This window comes from Geotrypetes seraphini, chromosome 6 (assembly GCF_902459505.1).
Source record: "Geotrypetes seraphini chromosome 6, aGeoSer1.1, whole genome shotgun sequence".
Lineage (NCBI taxonomy): Eukaryota > Metazoa > Chordata > Amphibia > Gymnophiona > Dermophiidae > Geotrypetes > Geotrypetes seraphini.
In genome coordinates this window covers 40968937-40981730 of record NC_047089.1, presented here as the reverse complement: position 1 = coordinate 40981730, position 12794 = coordinate 40968937, and the positions used below count along the sequence as shown (strand labels likewise).

At 39.8% G+C, this 12794-nt stretch overlaps 1 protein-coding gene across 3 annotated transcripts in view; it reads left to right on the top strand.

Annotated features, from left to right (window-relative positions):
• Positions 1–12794, top strand: part of PSPC1 (paraspeckle component 1) — a 319494-nt gene that overhangs the window by 236704 nt on the left and 69996 nt on the right. The window contains exon 10 of one of the 3 annotated variants that reach the window (XM_033948194.1): positions 1766–2231. The exons of the other annotated variants lie outside the window; for them this stretch is intronic. Coding sequence (XP_033804085.1) covers positions 1766–1951 — 186 coding nt within the window. The 3' untranslated portion in view covers positions 1952–2231. Of the gene's footprint in view, positions 1–1765; positions 2232–12794 lie in introns of those variants that run through there. 3 annotated transcript variants of the gene reach the window in all.

The following is a 12794-nucleotide window of genomic DNA, read 5'->3' as shown; positions in this document are numbered from 1 at the left end:
AACATAGTAGATGACAGCAGATAAAGACCCAAATGGTCCATCTAGTCTGCCCAACCTGATTCAATCTAAAAATTTGTTGTTTTTTGTTTTTTTTTTCTACTTCTAACCTGGATTGGATTCCTTTTGCATGGCTCACAAGCATGGGGAGAACACCCTCATGTCGAGAATATCCTATTGCCTACTAGAAAAGATATTAACAAGGTAATAACCTATTCTCTTTTCTGGCCTGATGCAGAGAAGTACCCAGCAGATTTTTAGGCCAGCACAGCAAGAGAAATTTACCACTATGTCTTTGGAGGCATTGAAAGGTTACTTCATCCTCTGAATCGAGGCAGAAAAGCAAATAGCATCCCCCAACCCAGGCATGCCAGACTTCTGTTCCAACTCCTTCCCTGAGATGATCCTGATCTTTTGATTACCCACCCCTGATCCCACCCCCAAAAATAGCCTTGGTACTCAAGCAGCCACCTTGCTGACCTCTGACCTAACCCTATGTGGCTACATTTAAAAAAAGGAAATAAATTCTTGGTGTCTTTTGGTACCAATCCTCCCCTGTGGCATACCGTTAGGAGGAAGAAGCAGTGCCCAATTGCTACTTCTACACCACCATCTTAGAAAACGACCATACTTGACCCTGCACAGTAGATTGCATGGGAGAATCAGTCTGCATATAGATGGAAAATTCCCTTATTTGGTGGATTAACACAGTGTGGTTCATCCCAGCCATGACCATTTTCTAAGATGGCAGCATGGAGACAGGAGTGAGTGGCATTGCTCCTCCATCTTGGAGGGAGACCTTTGGGGGCCCATTGCATGAGCCAATCAACACTCGCATGCTCTCTTACATGTGACTTTCTGCATTGACCCCAAAGTTCTTTTCTCTATCTTTACCTCTTCTCTTCCTCTCTCAAATCCTTTTTTTATCCCCTTTCTTGCCAGCTAGCCTTTGCCCAGCCTTAATGCAAGAGGAGAGTAGTGATGATACAAGTCAAACTTGCTTAGACTTATAGTTTGAACCATAGATGTGTGGTGATCTGTTTCTGTCTTCAAGTCTGGGATGGTTGGCAGTAGGGTTGCCTCAGTGTGAAGTGACAGATCGATTTGTATAGAAAGGAAGAAGACTCTTAAAGGCCATACTTCCCTCTTACCTAGAGTAATCCCTTTTTCTCAGCATTGATTGCCCTCCTATTTTCTTGTAGTTAAATGGCAGGTCCTGGTACAAGAGCCATATTATATGACCCCCATAGCGTACTTGATGTACTTTATCTCAACTACAAAATATGTCCCAACATAATTTTTTACCATCAACAACTTAAACTGATTAATATAAGGTCTGTGAATAGTGTGCTCTTCAGTATAATTGTTACTCTCTTGCTGTGCGTGTGTGATAGACCTGTTCTTCCCCAACCCCCAGGTAAAATACTTAAAATTTGGGAAAGCAAGTGTAAACGTATTGCCCAAGAATTTCAAAAACAGTCTTTATAAATTGCAAAGTACATTATAAATTGACAAATGAATTCCTTTGAAAATGAAAATGAAAAATAAAGATCTTGGTTTCACAAAATTGAGACAGCATCAGCATCTTTAATGGTTGGCATGTTTTTTGTACAGTAACTAATGAAATTGCTCCTTTCTTCCTTTTATGTGTGGCCCTGATTCTTCTGGACTGTCTTCTGAACTTCATGACATCACCACATGGAATTATTTTTTTCCTTTCACTTATACTTGTTATATTTCAATGGACTTACTGTTGAATGTACATTAGTGCAATGATAGATTCTCTCAAGGAGGCTCATCACAAATGGGTTCCCCTATGATAAGCAGATCAAACTCTGAAACTCCTCAGCCTCCAGTGGCTGCAGTAGGTACCGTGAGTGGTGGACCAAGTGGCTTTGGTAGAGGAGACCAAGGGGGAAACTTTGAAGGATCTAATAAACGTCGCAGATATTAATTTTTTTTCTAATACCTTTCTGTTTAGAAATAATTCAGTGGTATGCCTTTCTAATTTTAACTGTAATCTGAAAGACATTGTTCTGTTAATGTAGTGTTTAAATGTCTTATTTTGTAAGAACATAACCTTTTTTTTTTTTTGGTAGTTGTTCCCAGAGTTATTTTGTAGTTTAGCATAGCAATTTTCTGCATCATTGATAGTTGAATGTTTAATAACTTCAGCTTAAATGTGATCATACTGTAACATGCAGCTGTTTGACAATAAAATTAATAAACCATCATTGATATGTATATAATCCTTTTCCATATTATCAAACACTGAAAGATTTATGAAAAAGGTAGTCTAGTGCTGATGATTTCTTCTGAGACTGAACGATAAGCAATCTACTGACTGAAGACACCTTTTTTTTTGTTTTGTGAGTTTTCATAATTTTGTAATTGAGAATGATTACATGCAGCACATTCGTATTGGGTATTCCTATTAACTTGAGCATGTAGCTGTAATAGTTTATTAGTATATAAAAATGACAAACCAAATTTCTACTGATTATGTAGGGAACTTGCCTTGTGTACATTGAGATTTAAAGACTCAAAGAAGATGTCTGAGCTGTTCCTGTTTGTCTGCAGTATGTTGCAAAATAGCGTTACCTGAGTGCTGATTTTATATTATGATTTTTCTCACAATGTGAACAATGTTCTTAACTCATCTTTAGCATCTGGAATTTTGTGTTCCTGAAAAATCTGATTGATGATCTAATTCAAATGTTCTGCCTTTGGCATAGATAATGAACTATATCTTCCATTGCACATTTAGTTCCTATCAAATAAAATGTGACTAAACTTGTTTTATATGCTGCTTAATAAAATGAGTTGTGAAATGAAGAAATGCCTTTTGTCATATTAAAAAGCAAGTGCCATTTCCATTGAGCTGATTGTTTAAAAAAAACAACAAACATCATATATTATGCTTAATTTTGTGTTTTAAGGCTTAAATTATTATTTTTACTACGTATATTATAATCTTTATTGATTTACTAGTTGAAAAATGTAGTATTATAAAAGTTATATGGAAGAGGAATAGCATGGTTCAGTACCTGCAGTCAAAACTAGTGTTCAGTTTTACTTTATCAATAACTCAACAAATTGCCATGTTTTAATGAAGCAGAGGTATAGGCTTTGTTAAATGCCTGAATATTTTGTATTATTGGTGATTTTGATTGCATAAGAGTTAGAACTGAAATGACATGCAATTCTTATTTCTTAAAATAAAAATAAACTGTATCAAACATTGTAAATGTACAGTATAATAAGTTAATGTGAGTCATATTTCTGTCTCAATATTTATGCTTGTTGAGAATAGTGGCTATATAAAAACATTTTATGATTTCAAAAAAATATAGCTGATATTACTTTATTTTCATAAATTACCTTGTTTTCTTTCACATGTATAAACTCCAAAGTTGTAGAGTAAATATAATTGGTAAAAGTATTTTGCACAGCCTGTACTCCTGAGCAAACGTACATTTTTCCACTTCTGTATAACTTCCAGATGACAATTCTGGTGTCTTCTGCAACCATTTGAATAGGAAAACCAGCAATGAATATATAAAAGTTTGAGTTTATTTATATTTACTGTATATACTCAAATATAAACCTAGATTTTTGGGCCAAAAAAGGCCCAAAAATGGGGGTCTCTGCTTATGTTTGAGCCCTCCCCCGCTCATATTTCTCTTAGGCCTCTCCCCTGGCCTACCTTAAGCCCTGCTGGTCCAGTGGTAAGCCAGGGCAAGAGCGATCCTCCTATGCTCCTGCTCTGTGCCGTCTCACTGCTCAAAATGGCTGATACAAGTTTATTTATTAACTGCCTTTTTTATGAAAAGATTCACCTAAAGTGTTTTGCAATACATTTAATTCCAGTCAGGTATTCTTAAGTATTCTCCCTATTTGTCCTGTCAGGCTCACAGTCTCTGATACCTGGGGCAATGGAGTGTTAAGTGACTTGCCTCAAATCACAAGGAGCATGCTGGGATTGAACTCACAACCTCAAGGTGCTGAAGCTGCAGCTCTAACCACTAGGCCATCCCTCCACTCCACAGTAATCTTGCAAGACTGCCATAAGTTCAGTGTATATTAGTCAACCTTTTCCCCCTCTTTGGGGGGGAAAAAAAAGGTTATCTCTGTTTATATTCAGATGGGTTTATATTCATAACATAGTAGATGACAGCAGATAAAGACACAAATGGTCCATCCAGTCTGCCCAACCTGATTCAAGCTAAAAATATTAAGAGTATATATGGTACTCAATATGAAAGCAACCATGCAATCTAGGTTTAAAGACCATCTTTAAGCTGTCGAAATATTTTCCAAACATGAGCAAGTAATTGAATTTTGTAAGCTGCATTAAAGCATACAAGGGATATATATAGTAGTGTTTTTGTATAAATGTAGAAAATATGTATGCATTGCTTAAAAAAAAAATTGTTACATTGAGGGCAAGAGCACGAAGAACACTGAGAATAAACAATTGTTTTTTTGTCACTAGCTAAAAGTAGAGTTAGGGACAGAAATTTTACTCATCCTCACATGTCCCTACTACTAATGGAATCGAACAGATATCCATCCATCCCTGCAATTAATCTCTGTCATCCGCATCTGTACCCGCAAGAGCTGATGCTGTTGTTTGCTCACTGCCCTCCATTTCCTCCTGACCTTAACAGTCTTGCTTTGTTTTTGTGTACAGTATTTACAATTCAACCAATTAGTGTTTCAAGCCTCAGTCTGGTGTTCCACTTGCCACTCTGGGCATTTCAAGTCTCATTGTGGATTTCCACTTTTCATTACATTCCAAGCTTCGTTTTGGCATCTCCAGATACTTTGACTATATTCCTGTGGAATCCCACAGCAACATTTATCCTTGTGGGAATCCTATGATCCCCATTCCTGTGTAGCTCTCTAGTTAGGTGTGCTCTTTAGTTAGGTGTCCTTACAGAACTGGTGCCCACTTGTATTACTGTTGCTGCTGTATATGCTCATAGAAGGGTGGATTTAAAACCTATTGAGGTGAGATTTATACTTCACTGGATATTTTTTAGCATGCAGTAGCCATTACCACATCATTGTGCTAACAGCATTTAAATCATGCACCAGCTGCTTAACACATTTTAGTAAAATGTTCTTTAAAGGGAGAAAGAAATTACCTAACTATAATGTATTCCGAAGTACTATTGAAAAGGTATTTAATAAATCTAATCTTTAGGTATATAAATGTTCAGTATATTTAGTATTAATTTTCCTACATAGGCTCTGTGCATGTAACTTTGTTAAAGATCAAAGTGATAATAGCTGACTGACTTACTATTTCTTTCCCAGTGTGCAAGTTGTAAGCACACACAATGTTCTACTAAAAATATTTTCTGTCCTAAAGACAAACAGCCTACCGAAGGAACTTCACTGGCAATACAAAGCTGTCAAATTTACAGCTAAGGGTTTGGAAAATAATCAGGTCAGATGCATATGTCTTCAGAAAGTATTATTTGTAATTGTGTGTGTGTGTTGATATTCTAGAATATACTTACTACTTTACAACTATAATGCAGTTTGTATATTTAACAAACATGCAGAGCTTACAACTCACATTCTTGAAAAAGATCCATTAAAGTAGCAACCAGTTAAGTTATGTTGTGAACTTGAATGCATATTCATGTTCCTTAATTGCTTGACAAGAACTTATCACATGTTTCCCATGTATTTTTGATTACCTTAATTGTTGAAATTGGTTTGTATTCCGAAAGGCCCAGATTCTGTAAGCGGTGCCTAAATTGGCTGGTGCCTAGAAAAACAGTGCCGGCCACATGTTAGTCACACTTAGGCGACGTTTACAGAATAACTGCTACTGGCGCCTAAGAAAAATCTTAGGTGCCGTTAATATTACATTACATTACATTAGTGATTTCTATTCCGCTTGTGCCTTGCGGTTCTAAGCGGATTACATTAGAAGATGGCTGGACATTTCCAGGCGATGACAATACAATTATTTGTATAACTTTACAAACTTTGCAAACCTAACTTTACTTAATATAAGCCAGGGATTTAAAGGCCTTTATTACCGGTGCTTAAATTTTTGGGAGAATCGCATCTAGCAGTGCCTAAGGTCATCTCCACCCCTTACCATGCCTACTTTTGACCGTAGGCACTGTTAGCCGCCATGCTGTAGACATGATACCTACCCCAGCAGGTGCCTCGCGGCGCCTATTTTTTAAAATGAGTTTAAAATGGTTTCAAATGACGCAGTTGGTTAAAGCAATTATGATAGGCACCAGTAGGTGTGATCAGAATGCCTACCAGCGCCTAACTTACGGCACTATTTACAGAATATGGCTCTAAATCAGGGATGTCCAACCTTTTGGCTTCCCTGGGCTGCATTGGCTGAAAATTTTTTTTCTGGGGCCACGCAAGACAGAGGAGGGAGCCGTCAAGACAGTAAACACCCGGGGGCAGCAGAGGAAAACACTGCATCGCCCTCGACCGGGGCCGCACAAAATACTTCACGGGGCTGCATGCAGCCCTTGGGCCGCAGATTGGACACCCCTGCTCTAAATGTTTTACGAGCATAGAGACATTTTAGTCACTTCATCAGAACCCAATGGAGACATTCTCATATGGTTTATCAGTATAAAAAACAAACCCCAAATCACTCTTTTTGTCAAATATTAATGGTTTGTGGGTTCACTTTTTTCTTACCACTTTGATGCCACCCCCCTAGTTTAGTTTTCTGACTTAAGTAAGATGCCAGATAAAAATTTATTTTTTTGTAACATAACAGTTTGCCTTTTAGGGCATCTTCTTAAAAAGAACCAACTAATCTTTATTGGGATATAACGCCATTAAATTTTCTATTGTATTTTATATTTTTTTCTTTCTTTGAGCCTGGCTATTAAGTTACTCCATTGGGTGCCATTATTAAGTATAGACTCTGAATTCATCCTTAACACCAACTAGCTCAAAGAGCAAAAGGCTAGCCCAGGGGTGGAACCTAATATGAAAACATGTATTGGTCCTGCAACCAAAAAAACTACTTTATTCTGAAACAATAGAGCAGGTGTTGGCTAAAGAAAGAAGGATGCCTTGGGTTTTGAATAATGTTATAGAGGTCTGAACCTGACAGTTCTCTACCAAATGAGAGAATATCCATTAGGCAAAAATGGATGAATATAATAAAATCACTCTACCATTCTTAGAAACTATGATCAGTGATATTTATGATATACACATTTTAAGACCAATATCACAGTAGCTCTTCCAAAAAGGTATATAAGAAGCATTCTTAAGAATTTTGGTAGAGCATTTTGGGGCTGCTTCTGTATAGGACGCCGGTCTCAGCAGCCACCTAAGCAGAGGCTGAGAATTGCGTCTGTCCTAACGGACAGATGCCTGACCCTGTTTAACTACCCTGATTCTCTTAACTGGTGCCCATGTCACAGGTAGCGTTTAGAGAATCGGATTGCCATCAGTTGATCATGGCAAAGGAATCTCCCTGCCACAGGGAACCCCCTCTGCCACTGCCTGCGGCAGGAGGGGTGCCCAATCTCTTCTACCCCTGCTTCCAAAATCCCCCTTTGAAGTTTCCTGGCTGGAGGAAGCCAAATCCCTTCTGCTGGGGATACCCCCCAACCATGGTAAGTAGAAGGGATTCCCATTCCCTCTTGCGAGCAGGCCCCCTCAACCCATTACCCCCCATGTGGATACTTTCCACCCCAAAACCCACCCTGACACCCCCATACCTTTTGGAAGCAAAACCGGCCAGAGATGCCCACTCTCTCCAGCAGTCAAGCTCACCTCTTCACAATGGTGGGCCTTTCCATTCTCAGTGCATCCTAGGATGCACTGGGGAGAGACCTAAAACCCTGATTGGTCCAGATGCTTAGGGCTCCTCCCATAGGCAAGGCCTTAGGCACCTAGGCCAACCGGAGTCTTAGCCCTGCTTCCCAGTGCATCCCAGGATGCACTGGAACTGGCTTAAGACTCCTATTGCTGAGATACCTAAGGTCTGGGGGGTCTGGGGGTGTACTGGGGGGTATCCACATTTAGGGGGTTATGAGTTTGGGGGGCTTGTTTCAGGGATTCCAGCAGGAGGTATTGGGCATCCCTCCTGCCACGGACAGTGTTGAAGTGGGGTGGGGGTGGGTTCTCTGCTGCTGCTGTCACTCAGCTTATTGCAGCAGGGAGATTCCCTTGCTACGATCAGCCCAGCGGCCACATCTATTTGAAATGTAAGCAGGCATTTTGCTGGCCTTCATTTCAAGTGTCTTATGGCCCTAGGGAGGTGCCTAGAGCCACTTAAGCTCACCCAAGGCCGCTTCCAAGTGAAACCATGCCCACACCTAGCTGTGGGTGAGCTTAAGTGTCCTGACGCCCCTCCCTACACCCACAACAGATACCTACAGTGTAGGCAGCCTGTGTTGGGGCAGGGCTTTGGAGTCAGTAGATAAGTCTTTCGACTCTGACTCCTCAGTTTCTGGTACCCACAAATCCAACTCCAAATACCCAAAATTGTCTCTGACTCCACAGCCCTGGTCAGAGGGGGCGGTGGGGGGCGGTGTTTTGGAATACATGTGTACTGATTGGCTAGTTAGACTGTGGTAGGACGCCTACTGCTGTCTACAATCTGGATGCCATTTATAGAATCTGCTCCTTTGTTTCTCTAAACAGGTCATCCATGTGACAATGTAGAGCAGTTAAAAAAGGAATTAAAAATATAAAATAAATTTATGCTGCTAAAGCCACTCAAAGCAAATGGAAAAAAAAATGGCCTTTTAGATTTCCTTTAAAAAATATTAACACACAGTTTGAATATTAACCTTTTTAAAGAGCCCTTTCTTCTCTTGAATGACAGGAGCATTTCCCGCTGGCCATAAGTCTAGTTAAATGACGAGGTAGAAGTCAGTGTATTAAAGTGGACTTGAATTATTTAGTGCCCTGTGAATGGGTATTTGCTTTTTAAACTATATGCAATTGTCCACAGGTAAACAGTACAGCTTCTCCAAAGTTGGTTTGATATAATTATTTTCAGAACTGCAGCTGCTTAGTTAAATTGCAACTTCTGAATTGCCTAGTCAATTCCAGGTGTATTGAATTTAAATATGTATTCTGTTCTGCTCTTATTTCTCCAGGCCTATAACTATATCTTCAGGGGGAAAAAGTGCAGTTTTAAGGAACACTTTTTACTTTGTGTGGCAGGGAGGGAGGGATCAAAACAATTTTTATCTGAGAACTATTTTTAATTAATGATAAAGGAACCCAATCCAGCAACAAAGGCTATGGGCCTCTTCTATTAAACTGCGCTAGCAGTTTGTAGCTCAGTGAGCAGTGCTGAATGGCCCATAGAGTTCCTTTGATTGTCGGGAGCAGTGTGGGCCATTCAGTGTGGCTCTCTGTGCTAAAAACTGCTAATGCAGTTTAATAGAAGAGGGGGTATATGGTAAGAGGGAATGATTTCATGATTGAAAAGACTGCTGTTTCATAGGGTATCAAATGTTCTCTTAGGTTCTAAAATAACTATTGAATTGATCTAAACTGCAGTGAAGGTGTTTAATACAACATAAAGCGCATGAACAAAGTTATGATATCACACGGTCTTTCAGACCACTAACTTTATTTGACAGTACAATTGTGTTAAAAAAAATAAAAATTTGGGGACATCTTTTCTTACCTTTGCCTTTAATTAAGAACTCTGTAATCATTAATGCCCTACTTTTTTATTGTTTTAATTTAAAAACATTTATAAGCAAATACTGTTCAAACATTGTCTCGTTCCAATGCTTCTAAAAACTTTGTGGTTTAAGAGCTCAATTTGTGGTCTTTTATTAATGAATTTATTTGAATGGACAGAAAAAAATAGCCTACCAAACCATAATGCAAAATAATAACTTTTTATTTTGATAGACACACAAAAATAAATTCTAATCAGAGAAATTGCTCAGAACTGCAATGGACTGAAAAATCAAATTAAGATGGGTCTTTGGTTTCAGTAGCATGGAGTAGGTGGTGGTATTCATTTAGTGATAGGGTCCATGGCAGGAATGCTTTTCCTACATCAACTGGTGATAATACTTCTATTTCTAGCAGCAGCATTCACCTCCCACACCTCTCATTTGAAGAAGTCTGCTATCTTTTTGCATATTTATGTATGGTTAACAAGAATGTTCTGTGGAAGATTGTAGAGGGCACCATTTTGTGAGTTAAAGAGCTATTTTGAGGAAATTTACATTTCAGAGGTCACGCAACTTGGATAAGAACAAGATTGCCACGAGTGAGAGGTGAGATTGAAAATTTAGACCTGCCTTATCCGTTTTTTGCTAATTTGCATTTCTGGATCTTAAATTGGGGGTGATCAAGGGGATAAACACATGGTGGGCCATTTTGTGCATCAGATCGGTAACAAGAATCGTCAGCAATCGCTGACTTTAGTGCTCTAGCCCATGGTTTGTTGCCGGGGAAGTTCCTCCGTGCCCCTCCTTTCCTTTTCTTCTGTTGCAGTGAAGTTCAATTGCTTTGGTACTAATTAAATGGGGAGCTGTTCTCCAATGCTGAAGGAAGATTTGGAAGATTTGAGTGACATCCTTCTGCAAAGTTCACGACTAGGGGGATGGAACAGCTACAGTACAGAATCCTATGTCTTATAACAGAAAAGATTAATGAGGTAAGAACCTAATAATGTTCCTTTGCAATACTTACAAGCAGAAATTTGAAGGTTTTGAATCAACTGCATCGGGCAGCAATTGCAATAAGAATACCTTGGACATTAATGGGAAATGCAGTGCTCTAACCTTGTAGAAAAGCTCAATACATGTTACCCAATAAGATGTGACATGAATAGCTCCACAATATGTGGAATCATCTCTTGCTGTCTATATCTTAACCAGTATAGGTCAGGCTCTGATACAAATATCCTATATAGATGCTGTTGAGTCATGTACTATTGATTCAATAGCTAAAAACTAGTCTCTTCAAGGTTGGTTGATATTAGTGTCTTATATGCTGGAAAATGGCTTTCCAGTACTTTCTGTGTCCAATACTGGTCGCCGTACCTTAGGAAAGACATGGCGATACTTGAGAGGGTCCAGAGGAGAGCAACTAGGATGATAAAGGGAATGGAGAACCTTTCATATGCCGAAAGGTTGGACAAACTGGGGCTCTTTACCCTGGAAAAGCGGAGACTGAGAGGAGACATGATACAGACATATAAAATCATGAAAGGCATAGAGAGGGTGGATAGGGACAGATTCTTCAGACTAGCGGGGACAACAAAAACAAGAGGTCACTCAGAAAAACTGAGAGGGGACAGATTCAAAACGAATGCAAGGAAGTTTTTCTTCACTCAGAGGGTGGTGGACACCTGGAACACGCTTCCAAAGGAGGTAATAGGACAGAGTACAATACTGGGTTTCAAAAAGGGACTGGATGACTTCCTGAAAGAGAAGGGGATTACAGGGTATAGATAGAAGGTTACACTACAGGACAAAAGCGAAAAGCATAAGTGAGTTTTAGGGTAGGAGCACTATCAGGTCCTGGACCTGAGGGGCTGCCGCGTGAGCGGACTGCCGGGCACGATGGACCTCCGGTCTGACCCGACAGAGGCAAGTCTTATGTTCTCTAGATCCATTTACTATGCTAAAATACATTTTGGCTTGTCTAGAGGTAAAGAAAATAAATCTGGGCAACTTCATTTTTTGTAATGAGATACTTCTTAGCTCTCTTTCTTCCAGCAATTGTCCCACCTGAGAGCACTAATTTTTCCTATCACAGAAATCCTGCATGACCCACTACTACTTATTTCAGTAGCACTGAAAGATGTATGCAGTACTGTACATTTTATATTCAATAGACGTTCCTGCTCAGAAGAGCTTACAATCTAATATGGACAGACACAGGACATCTCAGGGTTGGGGAGTTTTTTGGTAGAATGAATGATACAATGGGTATAGCTATCTAAAAGTGAGTGGGAGTTAAGAGTTGAAAGCAGTTTCAAAGAAGTGGGCTTATAGTTTGGATTTGAATACAGCTAGAGATGAAGCATGATGTATTGACTGGTAGCATGTTCCAGGCATATTGCACGGCAAAAAAGAAGAGACAGAGTCTGGAATTGGCAGTGGAGGTAAAGAGTATAGATAAGAGGGACTTATTCAGTGAACAGAGTTAATGGGTGGGGGGAGATGAGTGAGGAGAGATATTCAGGGGCTACAATAAGAGGAGTTTGAACTGTATTTGCCGCAGGTTGAACACCCCTGCTCTAAAGGTAACACTGCATGCCAGCTTCCCTTCTCTTCCCTCCCCCCCTTGGGATGTAACTTCTGGTTTTGGAGGGGAATAAGGGAAGCCGGCACACACAATGTTACCATTAGAACCCTGGAGCATGGGTTTAAGTCGCTTGCTGGCACTTAAAAAAAAAAAAGTCAGGCTGAGTCGGGAGTCGAACATTGAACTTCCGGCGGCTCTTCAGGCTGTGCCAAGTCAGCTCAGGGAATCCCCAAGCCAGTGAGAGGGTGTTTTTTCAAAATGTTTGAGCAGTGGCGGCGGCAGCAGAATTCGTGACCGAGATGACAGCCGGGTGGTCATCTAAATTAGCCATGCGGAGCGCCCGGCTAAAAGGCTCGAGGGAGAACACTGCATATTTGCATATTTATTTTATAGTGCTAAAATTACATATTACCATTATGGTCTATAAAAGTGCATTGAAGCAGCCATAACATGCAATAAAAATATGGGTTTTGGGGGGGCTTTTCATGAGGCAGCTAGATTTAAAAGGGCTACACAGGATCTTCCAGTTCATAGTGACAAATGGGCAA